This window comes from Heteronotia binoei, chromosome 17 (genome assembly GCF_032191835.1).
Source record: "Heteronotia binoei isolate CCM8104 ecotype False Entrance Well chromosome 17, APGP_CSIRO_Hbin_v1, whole genome shotgun sequence".
Classification (NCBI taxonomy): Eukaryota; Metazoa; Chordata; class Lepidosauria; order Squamata; family Gekkonidae; genus Heteronotia; species Heteronotia binoei.
This window is the reverse complement of record NC_083239.1, coordinates 32,956,833-32,982,165: the sequence shown is the minus strand read 5'-3', so window position 1 is coordinate 32,982,165 and position 25,333 is coordinate 32,956,833. Positions and strand designations below refer to the sequence as shown.

The window sequence follows — 25,333 nt, the reverse complement described above, 5'->3', positions numbered from 1 at the left end:
ACTGGCTGAACAGCTTGTCTGTTTTGTTTGCTGAGCCAGTTTGCTTTGCAGGCTGAATGACAAACTATCAGTCAAGGAGCTGAGCTCTGCCTGCGACCCAAGGTTGCTAGAGGTGGGCTCAGCTGCCAGGGAGATATTCTTCCTTCTGTCCTACCTCCAGAGCCTCCAATGTGTTTGCCACAGCACAGATTTTTTTTTCTGTAATACATGTCCAGAAATCAAAAGGGCATTCTTAGCTTAAAGATACAAAACTGAACATACTAAAGATTGCTACAGCACAGATGCTGTCTCCAAATTTTCAAGCAGAAATTCAGAACAAGATATGCTAGTTTTCAAAAACAGTTAAATAAAGGAAATATTGTAAGCTTTTTAATATTCTGCGTAAAAAAATAATACCGTAAATGGGATTTTCCCGTGTCCCTTCTGAAGTTTATATCTCTGGTACTGGTATTACGTTTTATGGCACACATGGCTCAGTCAGACAAAGTGACATTTATGTCCCACCCGGCCCTCATAACAAATGAGTTTCACTACTCTGGGCTAAGTGGTCACGTGGTTTCTCCATACGTGGTTTCTTAGATGCCACTGAAAAGCGTCTTTCTGAAAGAATCTCTTCCCACACTCTGAGCATTCAAAGGGCTTCTCCCTTGTGTGGGTTCGTTGATGGTTTTGAAGAGTGGCACTCCGACTGAATCTCTTCCCACACTCTGAACATTCAAAGGGCTTCTCCCCTGTGTGGGTTCCTTGATGCTGTTGAAGAATGCCACTCCGACTGAATCTCTTCCCACACTCTGAGCACTCAAAGGGCTTCTCCCCTGCGTGGGTTCTTTGATGCTGTTGAAGATTGCTCCTGCGACTGAAACTCTTCCCACACTCTGAGCATTCAAAGGGCTTTTCCGCTGTGTGGGTTCGTTGATGGTTGTGAAGAGTGGCACTCTGACTGAATCTCTTCCCACACTCTGAACATTCAAAGGGCTTCTCCCCTGTGTGGGTTCCTTGATGCTGTTGAAGAATGCCACTCCGACTGAATCTCTTCCCACACTCTGAGCACTCAAAGGGCTTCTCCCCCGTGTGGGTCCGTTGATGCTCTTGAAGTTTGCTACTGCAACTGAATCTTTTCCCACACTCTGAGCATTCAAAGGGCATCTCCCCTGTGTGGGCTCTTTGATGGAGTTGGAGGGTGCTATTGAGACTGAATCTCTTCCCACACTCTGGGCATTCAAAGGGCTTCTCCCCTGTGTGGGTTTGTTGATGCTGTTGAAGACTGCTACTGCAGCTGCATCTCTTCCCACACTCTGAGCATTCAAAGAGTTTTTTTCTTGTGTGGGTTCGTTGATGCTGTTGAAAGTGGCCACTCCAAGTGATTCTCATCCCAATCTCTGAGCATTTAAAAAGTTCTTCCCCTCTGTGGATCTTTTGGTGAACATTGAGCTGTGATCTGCATCTGAAGCACTGTCCACACTGAAAGCATTTATGTGTCTTCATTAGACTGTGCTTTGTGAGGTGCATACTATGTTTCCCCCCATCAGAGAACGCCATTCCAGTCTCAGAGCAGATAAACAGCTTTTCTCCTGAGTGAATCCTTTGGTGAGGAACAAGGTCTGATTTCTCTAAGAACCTTTTGCCACAGTCTGAGCAACTACAAGGTTTCTCCCCTGCAAGTGTTTTTTGATGTCTACAGAGCTGTGCTCTCTGAATCAGGGTCTTTCCACCCTCCAGGCATTGATGACTTTTCTTTCCATTCTGCATTGGTATATGGACGTTATATTGTGTTTGATATGAGATGTTTATTCCACACTCCAAGTCTTTGTTTGTTTCCTCCACCATGTGAATGGCTTCTTGCAAATCCCCTCCTTGGCAAGGAATAGGTTTACTCCTTTTGACTTTGTGGCTGCCTTCCTGCCTCTCAGGTCTCCCTTTTTTCCTGAAGTTTCCCCTCATGTCTTCATTCTTAATTTCATCAGGTGATAGATGATGCAGTTCCTCATCCTCCTCATTCCTATGAACATCACCTGTTGGAACAAAGAGATCCTGTTAGAACCCACGCATGGATGTCTAATCTGCAGTTGACGTTCCAGCTGCACTCCAAATTCTTCAGTGTCTTCTTCCTGCTGTACATTGAAGTGTACAATAAAATAAACTTCTAAAGTACATTAAACCTCCTGCATGAGAGATGCTTGTTTGGGACACTGAATATTTATACTGCTACTCACCTCTGTGACTTCTCATACGTGGAAATGTATTTTTGGATGGAAGTTTGAACTGATCAAAACCATCATTCTAAGTTTAAAAGTTTTTCTCTCTCTGCAGATAGCTGGCAAGAAAGAATGGGCTTATCCCTCCTCTTACCGGCATGGCTTTCCTCCTGCCTCTGTGGTCCAGCTTCATCTCTTTCAGCATCTTCGTTCTTGACATTTTCCAAAGAGGATCCCTGGAATTCCCCAGCTGTCTCCACCACATCTGCTGTTGTAATAATAATGAGTTTCTATCAGCACCCAGGCAAGAAGCCAAGCCACCAGTCAGGCCCTGTCCATGATCATCTTTCCACCAAAACTCAACTGCTGGTCATACCTTATCTGTGCAAGACCCTCCTGTTGAGTTGATTTCATATTCTGCCTATCGCTCCCCTCTCCACCCCTCCTCCGTATGTTCTTCAAGGGGGAATGTGGCAAAGATTAGTTCCCCCGCTATTCCCATTTGACAATGTCATACAGCTCTTTTGATTCTCTGCTTATCCAAATATCCATTCCTGCAACTACACAGAGTGCCCTTCTAAATGTGATGAGACCCTGAAGGAGCTGGTTTTCAGCCTTCCAACAATACATGCTTGCAATGGTGCAAGGAGAAACCAGGATCTCCCAAAGAGAACCCTACTGTTCAAAAGGGATCCCCACGGATTTTGAAGAGGTGCCATTTGTTAGGAGGGAAGGTGAAGACCAATAAGAAAAGCAACCTTGCATTGTAGGACTACCCACAATCAGAGCTATTTTCTTACTATCTCTGAGTCCTTCTCTGGGCCTTGGGTAATGCGCTGCCATGTCTGGCTCACCCAGGGATTTCTGTCTTTCCTCGAAGCACAGAGTCAGCCCTTCTGCAAAGAAGTGTACCTTATGATCACCAAGAGATAGCCAGAAGACTGGCTTACTGGACCTCCGGGTCATTTTGTGGTTAACTAAATGTTACAGCAGAAGAATTGTAGATTTATACCCCGTCCTTTCTCTCTGAATCAGAGACTCAGAGTGGCTTACAATCTTCTATGTTTTCTCCCCCCACAACAGACACCATGTTAGGTGGGTGGGGCTGAGAGGGCTCTCACAGCAGCTGCCCTTTCAAGGACAACCTCTGCCAGAGCTCTGGCTGACCCAAGGCCATTCCAGTAGAGGAAGGCTCTCTGGAAGTTCACTCTAGAGGAACACACAATGCTGAAAAGTCCAGATACGACCCCAGAAGTGTCTGTCATGTTCCATCCTCCCCAAACCCTTGCAACATGCAGCGAGCTACCTAGGGGGCTTGATCATTCTACCAAACCAAGAGATGCTAAGAAAGGTAAAGGTATTGCCTGTGCAAGCACCAGTCATTTCCGACTCTGGGGAGACATTGTATCACGTTTTCACAGCAGACTTTTTACGGGGTGGTTTGCCATTGCCTTCCCAAGTCTTCTACACTTTCCCCCAGTAAGCTGGGTACTCATTTTACCAACCTTGGAACGATGGAAGGCTGAGTCAACCATGAGCCAGTTACATGAACCCAGCTTCTGCCAAGATCAAACTCAGGCTTTGAGAAGAGCTCGGACTGCAGTACTGCAGCTTACCGCACTGCACAATGGGACTCTTGCAAGAGTTGCTTAGAAGTGAAGAGGAATTCCTATGCTATTCTGTGCCCATTCCCTTGACATAACCATTCCCTTGACATAACCAAGAAGGTACTCATTAGTTAGAAGGTCATTTGGGAAAGAGGCTCTTGTGATCTTTCTGAGAAATTCTCCAGCCATTCTTCAGACACAAGGCCTTCACCTCTGTCCACCTTAGTCTCTCTTACATTTCTGGCTTATTTGGCAAAGAGAGAAAGAAAGTAATCATTCGTATATGGAGAAGGAAAGAAATCCAAGAAACAGGGAAAACTCATCTGAAAGGATGGAAGTGTGGTCAAAATCAAAGCCCCAAATCCCAACCAGTATAAAAGAGATGGATCCTTTCCTGATCATGGTCAAAGCTGATCCTCATCTGGGACAAGGACATGTGGTAGAGGTTGGCCACTGAGATCCAGACATGCTGAAGGTCACTTCCACCCAAAGTCCTGGAGGCCCCCAGCGAGGGGCAAGTCGCTGGACAGGCCTCACATCCACATACTGCTTTTCAGAATTTTGATTTCTGCATCATCCCAATGGTAGCAATTGGCACTCTTGAAAAATCCTTACCAAGAGAAGCCAAATTCCTGTAGTTCTCCAGCATGACTTCCCTGTAGAGAGTTTTTTGGTCCGGATCTAGCAGGGCCCACTCAGCCACGGTGAATAACACAGCCACCTCCTCAAAGGAAATGGGAGACTGAAAGAAAAGCAGATTCCCTTGTCACAGATCATTCCAGGCAGAGATGATGCTCTCAACAGGGGGTGTTCTGGGAGGATACAGGAAGCAGAGCTTGCTGTGCATAAAGAGCGTTGCTTTCAGAGCCTCTCTTGCTGGGACAGCTGAGGCAAAGGCATCCCTGAGAAAGGAGTGGGGTCCAACAGTCCCCCATTCATCCCCCCCCCTACCTGGACCAGAGAGGAAGCAGACATTTGCACTCCACTGCAAAGATGACAACTTGACAACATCTCTTCACTGCCTGCAAGGGAGACAAAATTGGAAGGATGAATCTCAGCCTCAACTTTACATACTGTTAAGTTTGTAATGATTTTTAATAAACTATGAGAGAGGTGGAAGAAAAGCACCAGGTACCCTTGATACTTGGTGGGGGAGGGAGGTTAAAAATGCCACCAACATGTTACAAATTTCTGTGAGACCTGATATGTGCCCTGTGAACTCTGGAACTCAAAAGGTTACAGCATCCCTGTTGAACCCAGGCATGCCAGTCTCCTTCCAGCTCCCTTGACTGGAAGGAGAAAAAGAAGGGCCAGAAATCACATTCAACCTTGCATTGTCAGCACAGCCAGCCCCAAACCAAGCCATAATTTCAGTTGATGTTCTGGAAACTTCAGGGTACTATCAATGGGTTTCCAGGGCATCTGCTGATCCTCTGACTTCACATCCAGGTATTTGGCCAGATGAGACATCAACGCCCACCCCATGCTCCAGTTTGGTGTAGTGGTTCTCTTTTCTGGGAGAATCGGATTTGATTCCCCCCGCTCCTCCACATGTATCTGCTGATGTGACCTTGAGTCAGCCACAAGTTCTTGCAGAGCCGCTCCTCTCAGGAGCTGTTTCTGTCAGAGCTCTCTCAGCCCCACCTACCTCACAGGGTGTCTGTTGTGGGGAGGGGAAGGGAAAGGACTCAGCCACTCTGAGTCTCCAAATGAAGGGCATGGTATAAATCCAACCATCATCTCCTCCTCCTCCTCCTCCATCTTCTTCTTCAGATGCCATGGCCTATCTTTCCTAATCCGGTGTCCTCTTTCAGATTGTGGTCTGCCAAAAGCCCCCGGAAGGGCTTGGAGCAGAGGTGGAGAAGCCCAGTTATTGGCCTCTGGGAAAGCGTTTTGAGAGGCATAGTGTCCCAGAACATGGGTGCATATGTTTGCATGTGGTACAGTGCCATCAAGTCACAACTGACTTCTGGGGACCCCACAGTTATTTAAGGCAAGAGATGAGCAGGAAGGTATGCCATTGCCTGCTTCTGCACAGCAACCTTGGTCTTCTTTGGTGGTCTCCTGTCCAAGGACAACCAGGGCAGACCCTGCTAAGCTTCTAAGACCTATTGAGATCGAGCTAGCCAGGGCCATCCAACTCAGGGGAACATGGAGGTTCCATGTATTCACCATGGCTAAGAGCTGCTCCCACATTTGTCTTCCTTCCCCTTTTTGAGCCACCTTGAGTCCCTCTAACATAAAGAAAGTGAGATATAAAAATTTTAATTAATATAACTCAGAATGGAATTGCCTGAATCTCTCCCCCTTCTACTGAGTGCCCAGCACTAACTATTTATTTATTTGTTTGTTTGTTTGTTTATTTATTTGTTTGTTTGTTTGTTTGTTTGTTTGTTTATTTATTTATTTATTTATTTATTTATTTATTTATATCCCGCCCTCCCCCACCTTGGCAGGCTCAGGGCGGCTAACAACATTCTATAAAACATACAATAATAAATAAAACCTTTAGATTAACAATATAAACATTAAAACATTAAAATTAAAATTAAAACCAGTCCAATAAATGCAATTATACAGCGGTATAGATCTTTAGACCGCATTGGCGGACACTACATCCTGTGGCACTAAACAGGGCAGGATCCCATTTAAACACCCTGCCGAGGATTTTTGATTGGGGGCGGGGGGGGGGTAGGTAGATCGCCTGCCTTTGTTGTCTCCCCTATGAGAACTTGTGACTGATTCAAGGCCCCCATTTTTTGAGGGAGGGTGCCATTTTTTGATTTTGCCCCCCACTCAAAAAATATGTATATCTGGCCCTGGCACTAAGTCCCAGAAGTTGAGTCTGCATATTTCCTTTTCTCCCGCTCCAAACCTACCCAATGACTCGATTATGTGCCCCAATCCCATTAGGTCAGGAGGCACCCTTACCACTTGACAGGGCATTTTGGGCATCCTTCTGGGCCTGCTCGCACTGACTTTCCTCTGACAGAGGTCCTTCCGCCTCACAGAACTTTGCTTCCATCTTTACAGCTGGTGCCCACATCTGAAACAACAGTAAGGGAGACTAGTAAGAGAAGCAACGGAAGAGTCTCAGATCCTGCCCCACTCCGGCACCCTCACCCAGCAGAGTTGCTTCAACCACAGGACAAAGAATCAGAGTTAGGTTTTCTTCCTAGCCTAGTATATTCTCAAATGGTAGAAATATCTGGCAGAGAAGCCTTAGAATAAGGTTGTTGCTGGAACTTGCCGAAGAACACCCCTCACCTGCTGTGCCTGCCTCTTCTCCTCCACCTGACTCAGGAGAAAAACTTCCGCCAGGGCCACCGCCTGGGAACTGGTCTCTGGCTCACATCCTCTGACCCAGCACTGCATTTCCGGGGGCAGGATGGCCAGAAATTGCTCCAGGATCACCAGATCCAACATCTGCTTCTTGGTGTGCTTTTCTGGCTCCAGCCACTGGTTGCAAAGTCCATGGAGCTGGCTGCAAACCTCTCGGGGTCCATCGGCCTCATGGTAGCGGAACTGCCGGAAGCATCGGTTGCGCCCTCCTGCAGTCATCGCAACCTGAGACAGGATCTCTGGCACAGCTCTTTCCCAGGATTCCTTTCTAGTCCCAACCAGGGTGGGATGAGGACTTTCCTTTGATCTCTTTCCTATTCCAGGTCCTTCATCCTTCTCTTCCATCTCCTTCCCTTCTCTTGGGTTGCCTTGTGGAAAGATACCTTTACTCAAATGGCTAAGAGGAGGAAAGGAAATTTAAAAGATGCAGAAAGAAACCAAAAGAGAAGAGAGCTACATCACTGGCCCTGCTCAAGGGGCACCAAAGGACTGACCTGGTGGGATCAGAAAGAGTGTTACTGTTGCAGTTTGCAGACCAGGACTAATGTAAATGTGCTATATTGTGCATCAAGTTTTGTTTGATATGCCTGTTTGGTCCTTCAGGAAAGGAAATGTTCTCCATTTGGCTCTTTAAAGGTCTGTAGAGGATCTTGGCTTTAAGTGACTGAGAAATCAGTCTGTCCTAGGGGCTACGTCTCAGTGTAAACGGGAGCCCTGGATAAAGTGACTATTATCGGCTGATATCTCCCCAACAGGCAATAGCTCTCGTCCAAGCAGCCAGCAGAGTGGTTGTCCAGCCTCCCAAGGTCAGAGCAGAGAGGCCACCTGGGTGAACAGGAGGAGGAAGAGGCAGTGAACCCCCATGGGAAGGTCGGGCGGGGTGCGGAGAGGAACACTGGCTGAAATGCATTGTATGTGAAGGAGCCAGCTGGCATGAAGGACCCCTCCCCTCCTGATCAGGCATGGGACTCCTTTCTGGGCCTCCCTAAGACCCCTACAGCTAAGAACCAATTTTCATTTACAAAACTCAGATCCCACCTCTCTGTCCCTACAAGGGCCACCAAGGCAGCTAACATACGTCAGAAGCTCACACTCGGAAAGGATTTAAAGCCCCTGAGTAATTAAGAATATAAGAGACGCTGCATTAATCTTGAGAGGAGATAAGATGGGAGAGAACAACCTGAGCATTCCATAATGAAGCTGCCTTATACTGAATCAGACCCTCAGTCCATCAAAGTCAGTATTGTCTACTCAATATTGTCTACTCAGAAGAAGAATACATCTCCCCATCAATCTCCAGTTCTGATATATTTATGTTCCCCCCTCTGGAATTAAACCCAAACATATAAACTAAGCTTGTGGTTCCTGTTTGGTCCTGGAATCTGGTAAACATCTTCATTATGTTATATGCTAATTTGGAACTCCCCCCTCCCTACCTATAGGTATGGACTGCTAAGCTAACTCCCACGTATATGAGATGCGTGGGAGTGCACACCAAAGCTTTTTCCTTGAATAAACATTCGTTGGTCTTAAAGGTGCCGCTAGAGTTGGACTTTGTTCTATTGGTTCAGACCAACGCCTGAATCCATGCATGGCAGCCGGCATCCCTCTTTTGCAAGATTTAAGAGCTTATCCCTCCTCCACCACCGCACGTTTTACCTGTGAGGAGACCTTCCCAGGATCCGACTGTCCGGCTTTCCCCCGTTCTCTTCCGCGGAAGCCCACCCCTCCCCCTCCACAGGAAAAGAGCCTTTCCACCCTCCTCCTTGCTTGACCTCTCTAGCAAACAGCTCGCTTGGTTTAACTCTTTCAGTGCTGCAGACGAATGAAAAATGCTTTTAGTCGTTTTCCCCAGGAGCAGCACCCAGAACTGGAAAGGTCTGAACTGAAGGCAGCCATTGCTTGTGGTGCCAGGGGTTGTCTAGATCAGGGCACAGAGGGGACGCCTGGATGAACAGAAGCAGGGGCAGGCAGTGAAACCCAGGGAAAGGTCAGATGGTAGTGGTGGGGCTCAAACGCATGGCATGTGAAGGAGCGATTGGCATGAATGATGCCTCCCTTCCTGATGGGGTGTGTGGGACTCCTTTCTGGGCCTCCCAGGCGGAGAACTGATTTTTGTTTACAAAACTCCGATTTTGTTTATTTATTTTGTGGATTTATAGTCTGCCCTTTCCCATAATAGGCTCAAGGCGGATTACAACATAATAGAACAATTAAAAATCCAACAATAAAACAGTTAACAGATAAAACAATTAAAACCATTACATAAAAGTTAAATAGGGCAGTGTGGATCTTTCCTAGTTGAAGCATATTTCCTGGTTGAAGCATATTTCACAAATCAAGGCATAAATGTCATAGGTGCCTTGGATGTCAAAAATGTCACCAATGTCACCCCGATCCCTAGCTATCAGGATGGTAAATCAGTGCAGGGAGGCCAGTTAGATCCCATCTCCGTCCCCATAAGGGCTACCAAGACAGCTAAGAAATACATCATACTTTGAAAGTGTTTTAAGCTCCTGAGAGTAATTAACAGACCATGTGTTAAGTTTGAGAGATGAATGGGGCATGGTGTGGAGAAACACCATTTTAGGCCTGTATTTAATGGGAGTTGGTTGGAGGAGTCTATTAAACTCTAGGCAGACTTTGGGCCTAGTCTTTTCCCCCTCCCCCGCTGTCTGAAACCAACAATTCTATGGGAGTCTCCTAGAGAGACAGGAAGTCTTTCAGGCCTGTCCCCCATAATGCTGCAATATTTCCTGGTTGAAGCATATTTCACAAATCAAGACATAAATGTCATAGGTGCCTTGGATGTCAAAAATGTCACCAATGTCACCCCGATCCCTAGCTATCAGGATGGTAAATCAGGGCCGGGAGGCCAGTTCCTTGGCGGGAATTGCAATTTATATTAAAGATTTTGGGTGGGAAACCCTGAGTAGTGGGCAGTTCAGTCTTGGAGTTCAGTCTCAGAGTTGGCAGTCAGGTAGTTAATATGGAAACAGTCTGAAGAAGGTATGGTCAGGCTTGCAACAGTCCAAGTAAAGTGCCTGCCCTGCATGTCATCTAGTTAGGGCAAGTATTATAATCGGGAAAGAAGGAGGGTTTTCCCCCTACTATGATTTGTTTCTTCTGTTCACTTTTTAAAAATGTCTGTAAATAAATACTGTAAATAAATAAATACTGTAAATTAAAGTGTAGTCCCTTTGTATCACATAGTTTCCCCAACCGCTTGGAATGCTAAGAGTGGGTTGGCGAATCCATAGGGTGGAGAGAAGTGGAGAAAAAGCTGGTTGCCAACTCTTCAGAGGAGCCCCAAAATTCCATAGGAAGCCCTGAGCAGGGTTCCTAGTGAATCCAGAGGGAGGTTAGGAGGCTGTCTGGCCTAACCAGAGCCTAGGCTTCTCAATACCCAGGTCCCAGCAGAGGATCCCCCATTTTTACAGGCTTCCCCCACAGTCACCATGTACCTTTAGAGCTCCAGCAGGTTTAGAAACCTGCAAACAGGTCCGTTTTTGAAATGTGTGCCTTTAAAGCTGAGCAGGAAACAGGAAGCGCTTCATGGGAAAGGGTCAGTAACAGTTTTGTCAGAGAATAGCTCCTCCCTTTGTTTTGCTTTTGTTTTCAGAGGAAGTAAAGTTGTGCAGGAACTCCCCAAATTACCCCCCCCCCCAAGTTTCAAAAGGATTGGACCAGGAGGTCCAATTTTATGAGCCCCAAAAGAAGGTGCCCCTATCCTTCATTATTTCTTATGGAAGGAAGGCATTTAAAAAGGTGTGCTGTCCATTTAAATGTGATGGCCAGAACTCCCTTGGAGTTCAGTTGTGCTTGTCACACTCTTGTTCCTGGCTCCACCCCCAATGTCTCGTGGCTTCACCCCTAAAGTCTCCTGGCTCCACCCCCAAAGTCCCCAGATATTTCTTGAATTGGACTTGGCAACCCTACTAGAGCCCCGGACAGGGACAGTGGTGGCAGCGAATATCCTGAGGCAGCAAAGTGGAACAGCCCTTTCAGGTCAGTATACTGGGGAGGGCTGGGGCCAGCTAGCAGACTCAGGACTGGTCCACCACATGTGGCAACAGGGTCTTAGTTAATTACTTCAGCATTCGACAATTAAAAGGAGACATCTGCCCATCAATCTCCAATTTTTTATGTTCTCTCCCCACCCCCACCCGGAATTAAACCCAAACAATCGGTAACCATATAAACTAAGCTTGTTATTTGGAATGGTGACCTTGAAGGAAAACCAGGGCTGTGACTCATGATACAGAGGCAGGCAATAGCAAGCCACCTCTAAAATGTCTCTTGCCTTAAAAGCATGTCTTAAGTTACCACCTATTAGTGCAGGGGTGGGGAACCTTTTTTCTTCCAAGGGCCATTTGGATATTTATAACATCATTCGCAGGCCATACAAAATTATCAACTTAAAAAAGTGCTCCGCCAAGGGAGAACCATTCAGGCCGGCAAAATTAATGCAAATAATTGTATTTCTATTTGAAGTACATGCGGAGAGCCTAATTCAGCACACACACATACACCCTGACCCACCACCCTAGGCAAATGCCTAGGTCCAGGCATATTAGACCACATCCCCTAATATTAGCATATTAGGTCACACACTCATTAACATGTTAGGCCACACCCTCTGGGATAATCACATGCAAATTGAACTGGTGGTAGCTGACTCCCACCCCTGCCACCTCTCCCTCCCTTCGGCTGCTCCCAGCAGACCTTTAAAGGCACCCACATATCCCAGCAGCAGTCCTTCGCAATGTCCATGAGAGAGCGGGGGCTCGGCCCAGCAAGCCCCAAGGGCCAGACCTAGTGATCTCCAGGGCCGTAAACAGCCCTCAGGCCTGACGTTTCCCACCCTTGTATTAGTGGATAACACTAAAAGACCTAGAACTTTTGGCTGCCAGACAGTCATAGGATCTCTTGGCTATTCCACACACAATTCCATACAATCATAATTGTAATAATAATAGTAATCATCATCATCATAACCAATGAAGATGCTGAATAGGAGGCAGAAGATAGCTTTTGGGATGAGTGCAGTTTGTGGGGAACCTTAGCGTGCCTCAAAGGAATCAAGCCACTCCACATATCATAATAGCAAAGTGTATAGACCAAAGGAGCTGTCAGCTTGGCCTTATCTCTTGTCCCATGTAAGGTCTTCCCGTCCTTCTTTCAGACCACAGTGATTTTCCAGAGCACAGCCGGGGGTGGGAGGGGGGGGTGGGCTGCTCTTGCTTCAGCCCTCCCAATCTAGGTAAAGGAGGATGAGGTACCACAAGTGGCTGTTTTCTTTTATCACTTTCCCAGTGGAGTGTTCTGTAGGAAAACAAGACCTGCATTTCTTTTTATTTGTTAAATATTTTCAGTAAACCAACACATTCACTGTTTTTAAAAAATAAGCAGCATATTCTCTCTTCCTTGCTGTTATTGGGGTTTCTATTTCCAAACTTCACTTTTATGTTGTGCCGGTGTATTACATCCAGTTGGCCTCCTGAAAATGTAGATACCTTCCTGGCTGTCACCAGTTATCGTATTCTCTCTTCTGGATCACTGAAAAATCTGTGATGGGGAAGTCCAGCATCTAAACCCATCCCACACGTGTCTTGGCTAGCTTGGTTCTAATCATATGTGCAGTGTCTAATATCATGAATGCTTCTAATTCTTGCTTTAATTTTACTTGTATTTTCCATTGGGAGGTTCAGAACCTCTAGGCTCTTCTAAAGCACTTCCTAATCCAATGATGTGGAAGAAAGCCTGAATCAGTTATTTATTTTGGGAAGAAACAAGTAGGCATTGGGAAAGACATTGGTGGGCACCATATAGCACCTGTGGATAGGATACTCTTTAAGAAACTTTATACAGCCCTGATCTAGTTGGCTCATGCTGGCCCGATCTCATCAGATCTCAAATGCTAAGCAGGATCAAGTCCTGTTAGTACTTGGGCAGGAGATCACCAAGGAAGTCCATGGTTGCTATGCAAAAGCAGGTAATAGTAAGCCACCTGTTTGTCTGTCTGACCTATGGGATTGCCATGTCAGCTATAACTTGATCAGCACCTTCCCCCACTAAATAGATAGTCTTTCTCTATTCCCCACCACCAAATACCCCACACAATAAGACCACCGGGCATATTTCCTTGGTTCTTTGGACTCATAGGGTCCATGTTGAACATTTCCTAAACCCACATTCACCAAGATAACACAGGGGCCAGGAACTGGTCCAGTGAAAACCCCCAAGGAAGAATTCACATGAGGGAATTCATGTAGGTTAGTCCCCTCCTCCACCCAGCAGGGATTAGTGTTTGGGTTTTTTTTTGGGGGGGGGGGAGTTCACTAAAGGCAAGTTTTTAACTAGGTAGGAAAAACCTATAGTACAGAATTGAGGGAGGAAAGGTTAACACTCCCTATCAGTCCTCCACCCCACATTAGTGATGTTTGGCAAGAAAGGGAGGTGTGAATGTATCTTCAGTGTCCCCACCCCCCGCGCTGCTGCTGATGCTACCACAGGCGGAAAATATGTGGTATACCTTAGGAACATAAGTTATCCAAAGGTGACTGGAACAGCCACTATTGGTTAATATTATAATGAATCCTAACAGAAAAAACTAAATATATTTGGAACTAAAGGGGTTAGATATTCTCACAGCTCCCACCAGAAAATGAGCAAATGATTAGCATGCTATTGGGATGATGCTGTAGCATTTTTGATAATATTGTTGTTTATACTCAATATGAGGTTGTATATAAGAGAGTGCACAGCAAGGTAGCACTGTTCTCTTCACTCTTGTTAAGTTACATGTTATTGTATGTTTCGGTCTGTTTGTATTGTCTGTAATGTTATTTTTTTTTACACTCTTTGTGAATAAAAATTTGATGAAAAAAAAGATATTCTCACAGCTCTATTCCATTAATGGGGATGTCTTCCTCCAGTGCATGTTTGCTGCTCCAGCTAAACAGGCCTCTTCCACTGGAGCTGGGCTTCTTTTACCACAAGAGTGAGAAAATGTTTACCATTACTGGAACAGATCCATGCGATGCAACTCAATGAGTGATTGTTGTTAGTCCTGTATGTTCTTGACTGATATTGCACTCAGGCCTGGGGGCGGTAGCGCGGCAGGGACTTTAATGAGGTATCATGCCACAGAGTCCGGGACAGCAGGTGTCAGTCGTTCTGCCATCTAATGCTACAATTCCACCCTTCCTCCCACCCACTCACACACATGGCAGTGAAAGGGGTTGGTTTGGTTGCCCCTCCCAGCTCCACCCAGGGGAAACTTCGGGAAAGCAGAGCCTCAGCCGTGGGTGCCAAGGGAGCAAGGGCACTACAGAGGCTGGGCCCACCCCAGAAGCCGAGGGTAGAGAAGGTGGTGCCAGTAGGGAAGGAGGATGCTCCAGTTGCCTGGGGCCATGTGGGTTGGGCGTCCCCCATGGCTGGCTTGCTTCCTGCTATGCCCGGCTTTGCCAGGAGAATTCTCGTCCCTGGTCATGATTGGGCAGAGTCCTACCCAAAGAACCTGATACATTCATTGGTGTCGCAACCAGTGAAGTTGTATCAGGGGAAGCTAATGGCTCTGGGGGTGAGGATAGAGTAGGGGGAAGGGAATACTTAGCGTGCCTCAAAAGATGACCGAAATGGATGTTTCTGGGAGGCTCCTTCGGCAACTTTTAAAAGTTGCCTGCTATGAATCGCTTGCATAGAACAGTTGGTGTTATACTGACTGTGGAGAGGGAACTGGAATCAAATGTCTCCCTGCTTATTAACATGAGTGAGTTTGAGCCAGCTATGCCCTCTCAGGACTGGAAGAGCTGAGCACATCTTTTGGGGCTTGGGCCCATCACAGGTCCTTGGAAATCCATTTGAATTTCATTTTGATCTCCCCCTTTCTGCTAGGAGCCAAAACTGCACTATGCGTCCCTGATCTCCTTGGAGGAAAAGCAGGATCAAAATGCAGAGAAAGATGCTTCGTTTGGATCCCCCTCCCATGGAAACACCCTCTCTTCCCACCGCCTGGAAACAACTAGCTTCCAATCTGTGTATTACTGTCAGTTCTTGGGCATGCCTTATACATGACAATACAGCATTCCTGTCCTTCACCTTACATGACAGAAAATGGTGGTCCTTAACTTGATTTGGCTGCAGAATGTAATAATGCATTGCTAACATTCCATTTGACTGTCTCGGCAAATCACACAAATTGTCATCTGCATCCTGAGAACAGCATTTGGGCATGTGACAGTCATGGCAGAACAAATCATGGTGAAGCACATATGGTTATGTATTTTACATTATTACCTGCTTCCTATGTGTAACTCTGCCAGGTGATAACGCAATAAAAATGTTTGAGACAACATACGTCTGTGATTTATATCCATAATTTATATCCATAAATCAAAAGTACATTCTTAGCTTAAAGATTAAAAACAAAACAGTATACTCAGGATTGCTATACCTCAGATGTTAACTCCAAATTCTGATGCAATAATTCAAAGCGATAGATATCGGTTGTCAAAAGAATGTTAAATAAAGGAAGTATTGTTGGGCTGTTTGTATACAAAATGATAATTGGATTTGTCTCTGTCCTTTCTGAAGTTTCTATTTCTGGTTTTTGACAGTACATCTTATGGTATACATGTCCCAGCCTGACAAAATGACATCTATGTCTGATCCAGCCCTCATAACAAACAAGTTTGATAACTCTGGGCTAAGTAGTCATATGGTTTCTTTTTATGTGGGTTCTAAGATACTTCTGAAGAGCACTATTATGAAAGAATCACTTCCCACACTCTGAACATTGAAAGGGTTTCTCCTGTGTGGTTTCATTAATACTGCTGAACAATGCCACTCTGAGTCTCTTCCCACACTCTGAGCATTCAAAGGGCTTCTGTCCTTGTATGGTTTCGCTGATTTGTTGAAGAGCCTTACTGTAATGGAACCTCTTCCCACACTCTGAGCATTCAAAGGGCTTCTCCCCCATGTGGGTTTGTAGATGCTATTGAAGAGTGCCTCGCTGACTGAATCTCTTTACGCACTCTCAGCATTCAAAGGGCTTCTGCCCTGTATGGGTTCTAAGATGCTTTTGAAGAGTGCAACTCTGCCTGAAACACTTCCCACATTCTGAACAGTCAAAGGGCTTCTCTCCTGTGTGGGTTCGTAGATGCTGTTGAAGAGCGCCTCTCTGACTGAATCTCTTTCCACACTCTAAGCATTCAAAGGGCTTCTGCCCTGTATGGGTTCTCTGATGTTGTTGAAGATTGCTACTCTGACTGAATCTCTTCCCACACTCTGAGCATTCAAAGGGTTTCTCCCCTGTGTGAGTTCTTAGATGATTTTGAAGAGCATTATTGTAACTGAATCTCTTCCCACACTCTGAGCATTCAAAAGGCTTCTCCCCTGTGTGGGTTCTTCGATGCTGTTCAAGAGTGTTTCTGTGATTAAATCTCTTACCACATTCTGAACATTCAAAGGGCTTTTCTCCTGTGTGGGTTCGATGATGCTGTTGAAGATTGCTACTCTGACTGAATCTCCTCCCACACACTAAGCATTCAAAAGGCTTCTCTCCTGTGTGGGTTCTCTGATGCTGTTGAAGAATGCTTCTGTGATTAAATCTCTTCCCACACACTGAACATTCATAGGGCTTCTCCCCTGTGTGGGTTCTCTGATGTTGTTGAAGAGTGCTATTTTGACTAAATTTCTTCCCACACACCGAACATGCAAAGGGCTTCTCCCCTGTGTGGGTTCGTTGATGCTGTTGAAAATGGTCTCTGCGACCAAATCTCTTTGCACACTCTGAGCATTCAAAAAGTTTATCTCCTCTGTGGACTTTTTGATGCATATTGAATTGTGATTTGTATCTGAAGTACTTTCCAAACCGAAAACATTTATGTGCCTTCATTACACTGTGCTTTGGGAAGTATACCTTATGCTTTCTTCCAGTCTCTGAGCAGATATATAGCTGTTCTCCTGAGTGAATCCCTTGGAGCTGAACAAGGGCTGATTTTTCTGAGAAGCTTTTGCAACAGTCTGAGCAACTATAAGGGTTTTCTCCTGCATGTGTCCTTTGCTGCCTACACAGCTCTGCTCTGTGAGTCATGGTCTTTCCACACTTCAGACATTGATGGGTCTTGTTTCCACTGTGCATTGGTAGATGGATGTTATATTGGGTTTGGTCTGAGAGGTTCACTCTGCACTCCAAGCCCTTGTCTGTTTTCTCCACCATGTGAATGACTTTTTGGAAAACCCTTCCTTGGCAAGGGATGGGTTTAGTCCTCTTCTTGACTGTGTGGCTGCCTTTCTGCCTCTTAGGTCTGCCTTGATTCCTGAAGCATTCCATCACATCTTCATTCTTGATTTCATAAGGCAATAGAAGATACAGTTCCTCATCCACCTCATTCTTCTTATCATCCCCTGTTGGAATAAAAAGATCCTATTAGAACCCGTGCCCTCTTGACAGAGGTCTGGTGGAGGCAGCCATTGCTAATCTACACTTAGGGAAGAGGCCTGCAATTACTGTAACTTCTGCAGTAATCTGTCACTTTCTAGCCTAAGAGGTCTGCCTTATATTGAACAACTGAGAAGGCATGTCTAAAGAGAGGGACAGAAGAACTGTTTTTTATTGATTTCTTTTTAATCCCTTGCTCAATTTGGTCCTGTGTTAAGAGTATGTTTGTAAACAACTTCTTGTTAATAGATTATAACTTTTGACCCTGCTAGTTGTTCTCTGTACCATACATACCTCCATCACACTTTTTTAAAAAGAGCCCCAGTGGTCCACAAGGCAGGAAGCTGTCTCCATAGTAACCAGGAGCTCGGTAGCGGGAGACACAGAGGCAAGGCCTCAGAATTTGGAAGGAAAGCTGGGAGTCCTGACCCTCTCAGTGGGCAATTCCAACAAAGGTCAGGTAGTGACGGTGGTTGACCAGAGAGCTAAAAAAGTCCCTCCAGGTTCTGTGCAAACCTTAAAGGGCAGGGTGGAAGAGGGCCTGCAAGCTGAGGCAGGACCATTCCACCACATGAAGGAAGGATTGTTTTCTGACTGAACCTGTTTCTGCACTCCAAGCAATTATACAGTTTCTCCCCTAAGGAAAGTGGCATCTGTGAAATCTGACTGAAGGTCTTTGCAAAGGACACACTATCATTTCCCTTTCCCCTGGAGTGAATTCTGTAGTTCACACACAGGCCTTCTCCTCCTTCTTTTTTTGACTGACCTTTCTTCTTGGAGAGGGGGTTTCAAGAAATCTCCTCCTGATCAAGGAATGGGCTTCTCCCTCCTCTTACCTGAGAGGCTTTCCTCCTGCCTCTGTGGCCTGTCACCATCTTTGAAGCTTCCTTCAGCATCTTCATTCTTGACATTTTCCAAAGAGAATCCCCGGAATTCCCCAGCTGTCTCATCTACCTCTGCTCCTGGGATAAAGGAATTTCCATCAGCACCCAGGCAAGAAGTCAGGCCTTGCTCATGAATGGGTGTTCCAGTTCCTTGGTCAGATCTTTCCTCTGAAACTCCGTCCCTGCCAGGCCCTCCTGTAGAGATGATATCATGTTCTGCCTATCCCTCCCCTCCCCACCACCCTCTGTATGTACTTCAAGGGGGAAAGTGGCAAAGGTTTGTTCCCTGGCTGTTCCCATTTGGCAATGCCATACAGGTCTTTTGATTCTCCACTCTTGATGATTAAACATAAGAAGTTATCAAAACATCAAGTCTTGAAGAGAGTGTCCTTCTAGATGTGATGACAGCCAAGGAGGAGCTGGTTTACAGCCTCACCCAAATATATCTTTGCTATGGGGCAGTGAGAAGCCAGGAGCCCACAAAGTGAATCTTGCAGTTCAAAAGGGACCCCCATAGTTTTTGAAGAGGTGCCACTTGTTAGGATGGCAGCTAATAACCAATGAGAAAAGCAACCCTGCAGTGTAGGGCCACCTACACTCAGAGCCATTAACCCAATTTACCAAAGGAATGAAGGCATTCAGGAGACCATAGTCGGAAAGCGGGGTCTTTCCCGCCCCCAATCAGCTGGCCAGCATGGGGAAGCCACGCCCCCACAGCCATCATGTGCCTTTCCCCCTCCGGGGGCTTCAGTCTCTACTTGAGAAAGCCGTCCTCTTTGGATGGTGTGTCTGCGTCTTTAAGGCTGAAGGGGAGCGGGAGGGGGGAGGAGGCAGAACAACATGGCTGTGAAAGGAGCCCAGACCCTCTGTTTGTTGCACAATCCCTGCAGAGGTCGTTTGCATAGTGTGAAGGTAAACAGGTTGCCCTGTGTTACTGTGAAAAACTTGAAAGTTCAGCAACTCGTGAGTAGAGGTGCCAATCCCCAGTTTGGAGGCCCTCCGGAGCTTCAGGATCATCAGAAATGTCTGCTGGAGGTATAACGGAGAATTAATCCTGGGGTATCTGGGGCTCTGGAGAGGCGCTTTTTGAGGTAGAAGTACCATATTTTCAGCGTAGCATCTGATGAGTCTCCTCAAAATGCTCTCCAAGTTTCAAAAAGAATGGACCAGGGGGTCCAATTCTATGAGCCCCAAAAGAAGGGGCTCATAGAATTCATTATTTCTCATTATTCTAATGTAGGGGCTCATTATTTCTAATGTAGGGAAGGCATTAAAAAGGTATGTGGTCCATTTAAATGTGATGGCCAGAACTTCCTTTGGAGTTCAATTGTGCTTGTCACAACTTTGCTTATGGTTCCACCCCCAATGTCTCCTGGCTCCACCCCCAAATTCTCCAGGCACCACCCCCAAGGTCCCCAGATATTTCTTGAATTGGACTTGGCAACCCTATGCACATCTGGTGCAATGGCATGTGGTAGAGGTTGGATACTGAGAAGTTGGGATCTGGCCCCTTCCAGAGTCTTTCTGAGGGCCTCTGAGGCCTGCTTTAGCCACCAGCCAGGACACCCTCTCTGGTTTGGGGGATGGCCACAACACTGGCCTCAATTTCCAGGATCATCCAGGGAGCTTGGGTTGTTCTAACCAGCCATGCTGAATGTCAGTTTCACTGCCACCCGAAGACCTGGAGGCCTTCAGTGGGGGTGGAAGGGTGGGGAGCAAATAGCTGGACAGGCCTCACAACCGCATACTGCTTTTCAGTATTTTGATTCATACATATCCCAATAGCAGCAATTGGCATCTGTGAACGATCCTTACCCAGAGAGGCCACATTTCTATAGTTCTCCAGCATGACTTCCTTATAGAGAGCTTTTTGACCAGGATCCAGCAGGGCCCACTCAGCCACAGTGAAATGCACAGCCACCTCCTCAAAGGAGAAGGGAGACTGAAAGACAAAGCAGATTCCCTTGTCACAGATCCTTACAGGAAGAGATGGGGAGGATTCTAGGAGGGTGCAGGATGCAGAGAGCTTGCTATGTATAAAGGGAGTTGCTTTCAGAGCCTCTCTTGCTCAGAAAGCTGGAGCATCCTTGAGAAAGGAGCAAGGCCTGATTGTCTTCCATTCACCCCTCCTACCTGGACCAGAGGGGGAGCAGACATTTGCACTCCATTCCAGAGATGACAGCTTGACAATATCTCTTCACTGCCTTCAAGGGAGACAAAATTGGAAGGGTGAATTTTAGCCTCAACCTTGTATATTGTTACATTTATAATTATTTTCAATAAACTATGGGGGGGGGAAGGTTCCATATATTCACCATGGCTAATCGCTGCACCCACATTTGTCTTTCTTATTCTGAGCCACCTTGAATCACTCCAATGGAAGGAAAATAAGATAACTAATGTAAATAAAAATGGCATTACCTTCCATGAATCTGTCTACTCCCCTTTCAAGTCCCAGAAATCGAGTCTCTGTACTGAGCAGAAGTTTCCGTTGTTTTTCCAGCCCCACACCTTCTACCCAATGACAGGAAGCACCCTTACCACTTGGCAGGGCATCTTGGGCATCCTTCTGGGCCTGCTCCTGCTGACTTTCCTCTGACCAAGGTCCTTCCGCCTCACAGAACTTGGCTTCCATCTTTACAGCTGATCCCCACATCTGAAATAACAGTTAGGGAGACTAGTGAGAGAAGAAATGGAAGAGGCTGAGGAGACAGATCTTGCCCCAGACTCCTCATCCTTGTATCAACCAACAGAGCTGGTTCAACCACAGGGCCAAGAATCAGGGTTGGGTTGTCTTCCCGGCTGAGTGAATTCCCTAAAGGCAGAAATAGCTGGCAGGGAAGACTTAGGACAAGGTCAGGGCTGGAACTTGGATTTCTTGGAACTGGAGAAAAGGAAACCCCCTCACCTGCTCTGCCTGCCTCTTCTCCTCTCTCTGGCTCAGGAGGAAACCTTCGGCCAGGGCCACTGCCTGGGAACTGGTCTCTGGCTCACATTCTCTGACCCAGCACTGCATTTCCTGGGGAAGGATGGCCAGGAACTGCTCCAGGATCACCAGGTCCAGCATCTGCTTCTTGGTATGTTTCTTTGGCTCCAGCCACTGGTTGCAAAGGGCATGGAGCTGGATGCAAACCTCACGGGGTCCATTCACCTCATGGTAGCAGAACTGCCGGAAGCATTGGTTGCATCCACTTGCAGTTATCAAATCCTGAGACAGGATCTCCGGCACAGCTCTTTCCAAATACTCCATGCCACCCCCAGCCTGAGTGCAATGAGAACTCTTCCTTGATCTTTTGACTATTCCACATTCTTCTGGATTCTTCTCTTCCATCTCCTTCCCCTGGGACGCCTCGAACTCTGAAAAGGTACTATTACTCACATGGCTATGAAGAGGAAAAAAAATCAAAAAGGCAGAAAGAAACCAAAAGAGAGAGCTACATCACTAACCCTGGTTAAGAGACACCAAAGGATTGGTCTGGTGGATCAAAAGAAGAATCACTGTTGCAATTTGCAAATCAGGATTAATGTCATTGTGCTATATTACATATCAAGCTTTGTTCGATATGCCTGTTTGGTCCTTCAGGAAACTGTCTTATTCAGCTCTTTAAAAGTGTGCTGCAGATTATATGATCTTGGCTTTAATGAACTGGAAATCAGTCTGTCCTAGGGGCTGTGTCTCAGTGTAAACTGGAGCCCTGTATTAATAGCTTCAGTGGCCAAAAAACCCAAGTGCCATCAGGAGGTCCACCAGTGGAGCTAGAAGCCCTCCACCTGTGCCTCCCCCCCGCCCCCCTCAAGCACCAAGAATACAGAGCATCACTGCCCCGGACAGAGAGTTCCAACAATATGCTGTGGCTAGTAGTCACTGATGGACCTCTGCTCTATATGCTTATACAATCCCCTCTTAAAGCTGGCTATGCTTGTAGCTGCCACCACTTCCTTTTTTTCCCCTTTTCTTTTTATATATATTTTATTACTTCAATTAAATTTTCCAACTATTTACATCATTAAAGCAAGAGAGATAATAAAAAAAAAGATACATCAATAGTTATCTTGAAATTCATACTGGAAGAGGTAGATTATGGCTAAACTAAAACTTAGAACAATCCTTCTACTTAAAGTATAAAAATTTTAACATTCTATTTCAACAGTAGTATATATATATATTCTTCTACACCCACCAGTTAGTTTTTATTTAACCAAATATAAATTTTTCCCCATCTTTTGTCAACATCCGTTTTCGACACCTCTTTCATTAAATTGGATAAGATATCCATTTCTGCGGCTTGTAAAATCTTATCCACCACCTCTACCTGTTCCGGGCATCTCTCTTGTCTCCAATGTCTGGCAAATATGATTCTTGCCGCCATGAGAATATATACTGTTAAATATTCATCTTCTTGCGGAATTTTGTTTCTAACTAGTGACAATAACATCATCTCAGGTTTAAGTTGTAGATCTATATTTAATATCTCCTTTAACATTCTGTGAATTTTTATCCAAATTTTTTTAGATATTTTACACCTCCACCATAAGTGGTAAAAGGTGCCTGGCGATGTTCCACATTTCCAACACTTGGGTGATATCGCTTGGTTAATTTTATTAAGTTGCACTGGATTAATATACCATCTATGAAAAAGTTAAAAAAAAATTTCTCTAAAATTGACGGGTTTGATAATCTTGTAATTAAGTTTCCAAAAAAGAGACCATTGTTCTAAATTAATACTTTTTTCCAAATTCTTAGACCATTTTATCATCGATTCTTTTACTGTTTCGTCCTCTAACTTTATTTGAATGATATAATTATAGACTTTTTTGATTACTTTATCTTCCCTTGTGGACAGTATCTTATCAAAATCAAAATTGCTTTTTGTAAAACCTAATAATTTATCTTTATTATACTTACTCATAATCTGGGTCATTGTCCACGAGTCTAGATTTATCCCTGCTGACTCCAAATCTTCCTTCTTTCTTAAATTATCCTTTTCATCTAACATTCACTGCCACAGGAAGTGGTGAAAAGGCTACCACCACTTCCTGTGGCAGTGAATTCTACGTGTTAATCACCCATTGGGTGAAGAAGTACTTCCTTTTATCAGTTCTAACTCAACTGCCCAGCAATTTCATTGTATGTCCACAAGTTCTCATATTGTGAGAAAGGGAGAAAAGTATGGTACTTTTTTCTCTACCTTCTCTATCCCATGCATAATTTTGTAAACCTCTATCATGACACCCCACAGTCGTTTCTCCAAGCTAAAGAGCCCCAGGCATTTTAATCTTCCTTCATAGGGAAGGTGTTCCAACCCTTTAATCATTCTAGTTGCCCTTTTCTGCACTTTTTCCAATGCTATATCTTTTTTGAGGTGCGATGACCAGAATTGTACACAGTACTCCAAATGAGGCCACACCATCGATTTATACAGGAGCATTATGATACTGGCTGATTTGTTTTCAATTCCCTTCCTAATAATTTCCAGTATGGCGTTGGCCTTTTTTTATTGCAATCGCACACTGTCTTGACATTTTCAGTGAGTTATCTACCATGACCCCAAGAGCTCTCTCTTGGTCAGTCTCTGCCAGTTCACACCCCATCATCTTGTATTTATAGCTAGGATTTTTGGCCCCAATGTGCATTACTTTGCACATTGAACCTCATCTGCCATGTTGACGCCTACTCACTCAGCCTCAACAGATCCCTTTGGAGTGCCTCACAATCCTCTCTGGTTCTCAACCACCCTGAAGAAAATATGCAAATGAGTTCCTGCTGGGCTTTTTCTTAAAAAAACCCGTCTGTAAAATAATACTGACATCAGGGGTGTGGCCTAATATGCAAATGAGTTCCTGCTGGGCTTTTTCTACAAGAAAAGCCCTGTGTTGCTCCTCACTCTCTACTTATGTGTAGGGACTGGTGACTTCCACTTCAACGTATCTGAAGCAGGGTGCGTGCACGAGAAAACTTATACCTTGAATAAAACTTCGTTAGTGTTTTAAAGGTGCCCCTGGACTCCAACGTTGTTCTGGGCTCCAGACCAACACCGCCGCCCATCTGAATCCATTCATGACAGCCAGCATCCCTCTTTCCCAAGAGTTAAGAGCTTATTCCCCCCTGCCCTGTGTCTTACCTGTGAGGAGTCATTCAGGATCGGACTGCGCGGCTTCCCGCCCGCTGTTACACATCTGAAGCCCCTCCTGGGATTTCAGAAGCAACCCCCCCCTCCCAAAGGGAAAGGGCCATTCCTGCTTCCGCCCCCCTCCTTGCTCGGCCTCTCTAGCAAACAGCTCTCTTGGGTTAACTCCTTCAATGCTGCAGTGCAGACAGAATGAAAATGCTTTTCGCCCTTTCCCCCAGGAGCAGTACTGACAGTGGAGTTCAGCCAGGCTGCACCTCCATGGGGCTGTTCGGGAGTAACTCTGCACAGGGTTGACAGCTCCCAGCCTACCCTACGCTGTTCAGCCAACTCAGAAAATGGGATGGTTGGACAGAAAAAAAAAAAAAGGAAATGTGAATAAGGCTCTCACATAGCCCACCTGTGTATGTCTGTGTTTGTAGTCTCCCCCCCACCACCACCACTTTTCTCCCCTCCTCGTGTACCTTTGCTGTTTGTTTTGTTGATCGAGACAGTTTGCTTTGCAAACTTTTGAATGACAAACTGTCACTCAAGGTGCTGAGCTCCACCTGCCAGCCCAAGGTGGGCTGCCAGGAGATGTTCTTCCCTCTGTCCCATCGCAGATGGAAGAACACAACTGCATTAACTGCAGCCAACTGTTCCAAGCCAGCTGTGGGCCACAAAAGAAGGGCTGCTCAAGTGAGCCAGTCAGTTTGGAGATGAATGGGAAAGGAGAAGCCCTAAAAGTGGG

General features: G+C 45.7%; 2 protein-coding genes across 3 annotated transcripts; both read right to left on the bottom strand.

The window, feature by feature from the left end:
• Window positions 1-540: 540 nt before the first annotated feature.
• LOC132585765 (zinc finger protein 436-like) lies at window positions 541-8,853 on the bottom strand. Its single transcript, XM_060257651.1, has 7 exons — window positions 8,804-8,853; window positions 7,070-7,541; window positions 6,734-6,848; window positions 4,754-4,824; window positions 4,418-4,544; window positions 2,350-2,463; window positions 541-2,012 (listed from the first exon to the last, which is right to left on the bottom strand). The coding sequence occupies exons 2-7, from the start codon at window positions 7,487-7,489 to the stop codon at window positions 541-543; spliced, it is 2,319 nt and encodes a 772-aa protein (XP_060113634.1). The 5' UTR covers window positions 7,490-7,541; window positions 8,804-8,853.
• Window positions 8,854-15,530: 6,677 nt separating this feature from the next.
• Window positions 15,531-24,697, bottom strand: LOC132586475 (zinc finger protein 436-like). 2 transcript variants are annotated; one of them, XM_060258567.1, is made up of 7 exons: window positions 24,598-24,697; window positions 24,155-24,211; window positions 21,384-21,832; window positions 21,017-21,131; window positions 20,609-20,679; window positions 20,291-20,417; window positions 15,531-17,557 (listed from the first exon to the last, which is right to left on the bottom strand). In XM_060258567.1, exons 3-7 carry the CDS (start codon window positions 21,804-21,806, stop codon window positions 16,185-16,187), a joined length of 2,109 nt encoding a protein of 702 aa, XP_060114550.1. In that variant the 5' UTR covers window positions 21,807-21,832; window positions 24,155-24,211; window positions 24,598-24,697; the 3' UTR covers window positions 15,531-16,184. The 2 variants fall into 2 exon arrangements, with proteins under 2 accessions (XP_060114550.1, XP_060114549.1); XM_060258566.1 differs by lacking the exon at window positions 24,155-24,211 and having other exon boundaries at window positions 24,598-24,686.
• Between the last annotated feature and the right edge of the window lie 636 nt (window positions 24,698-25,333).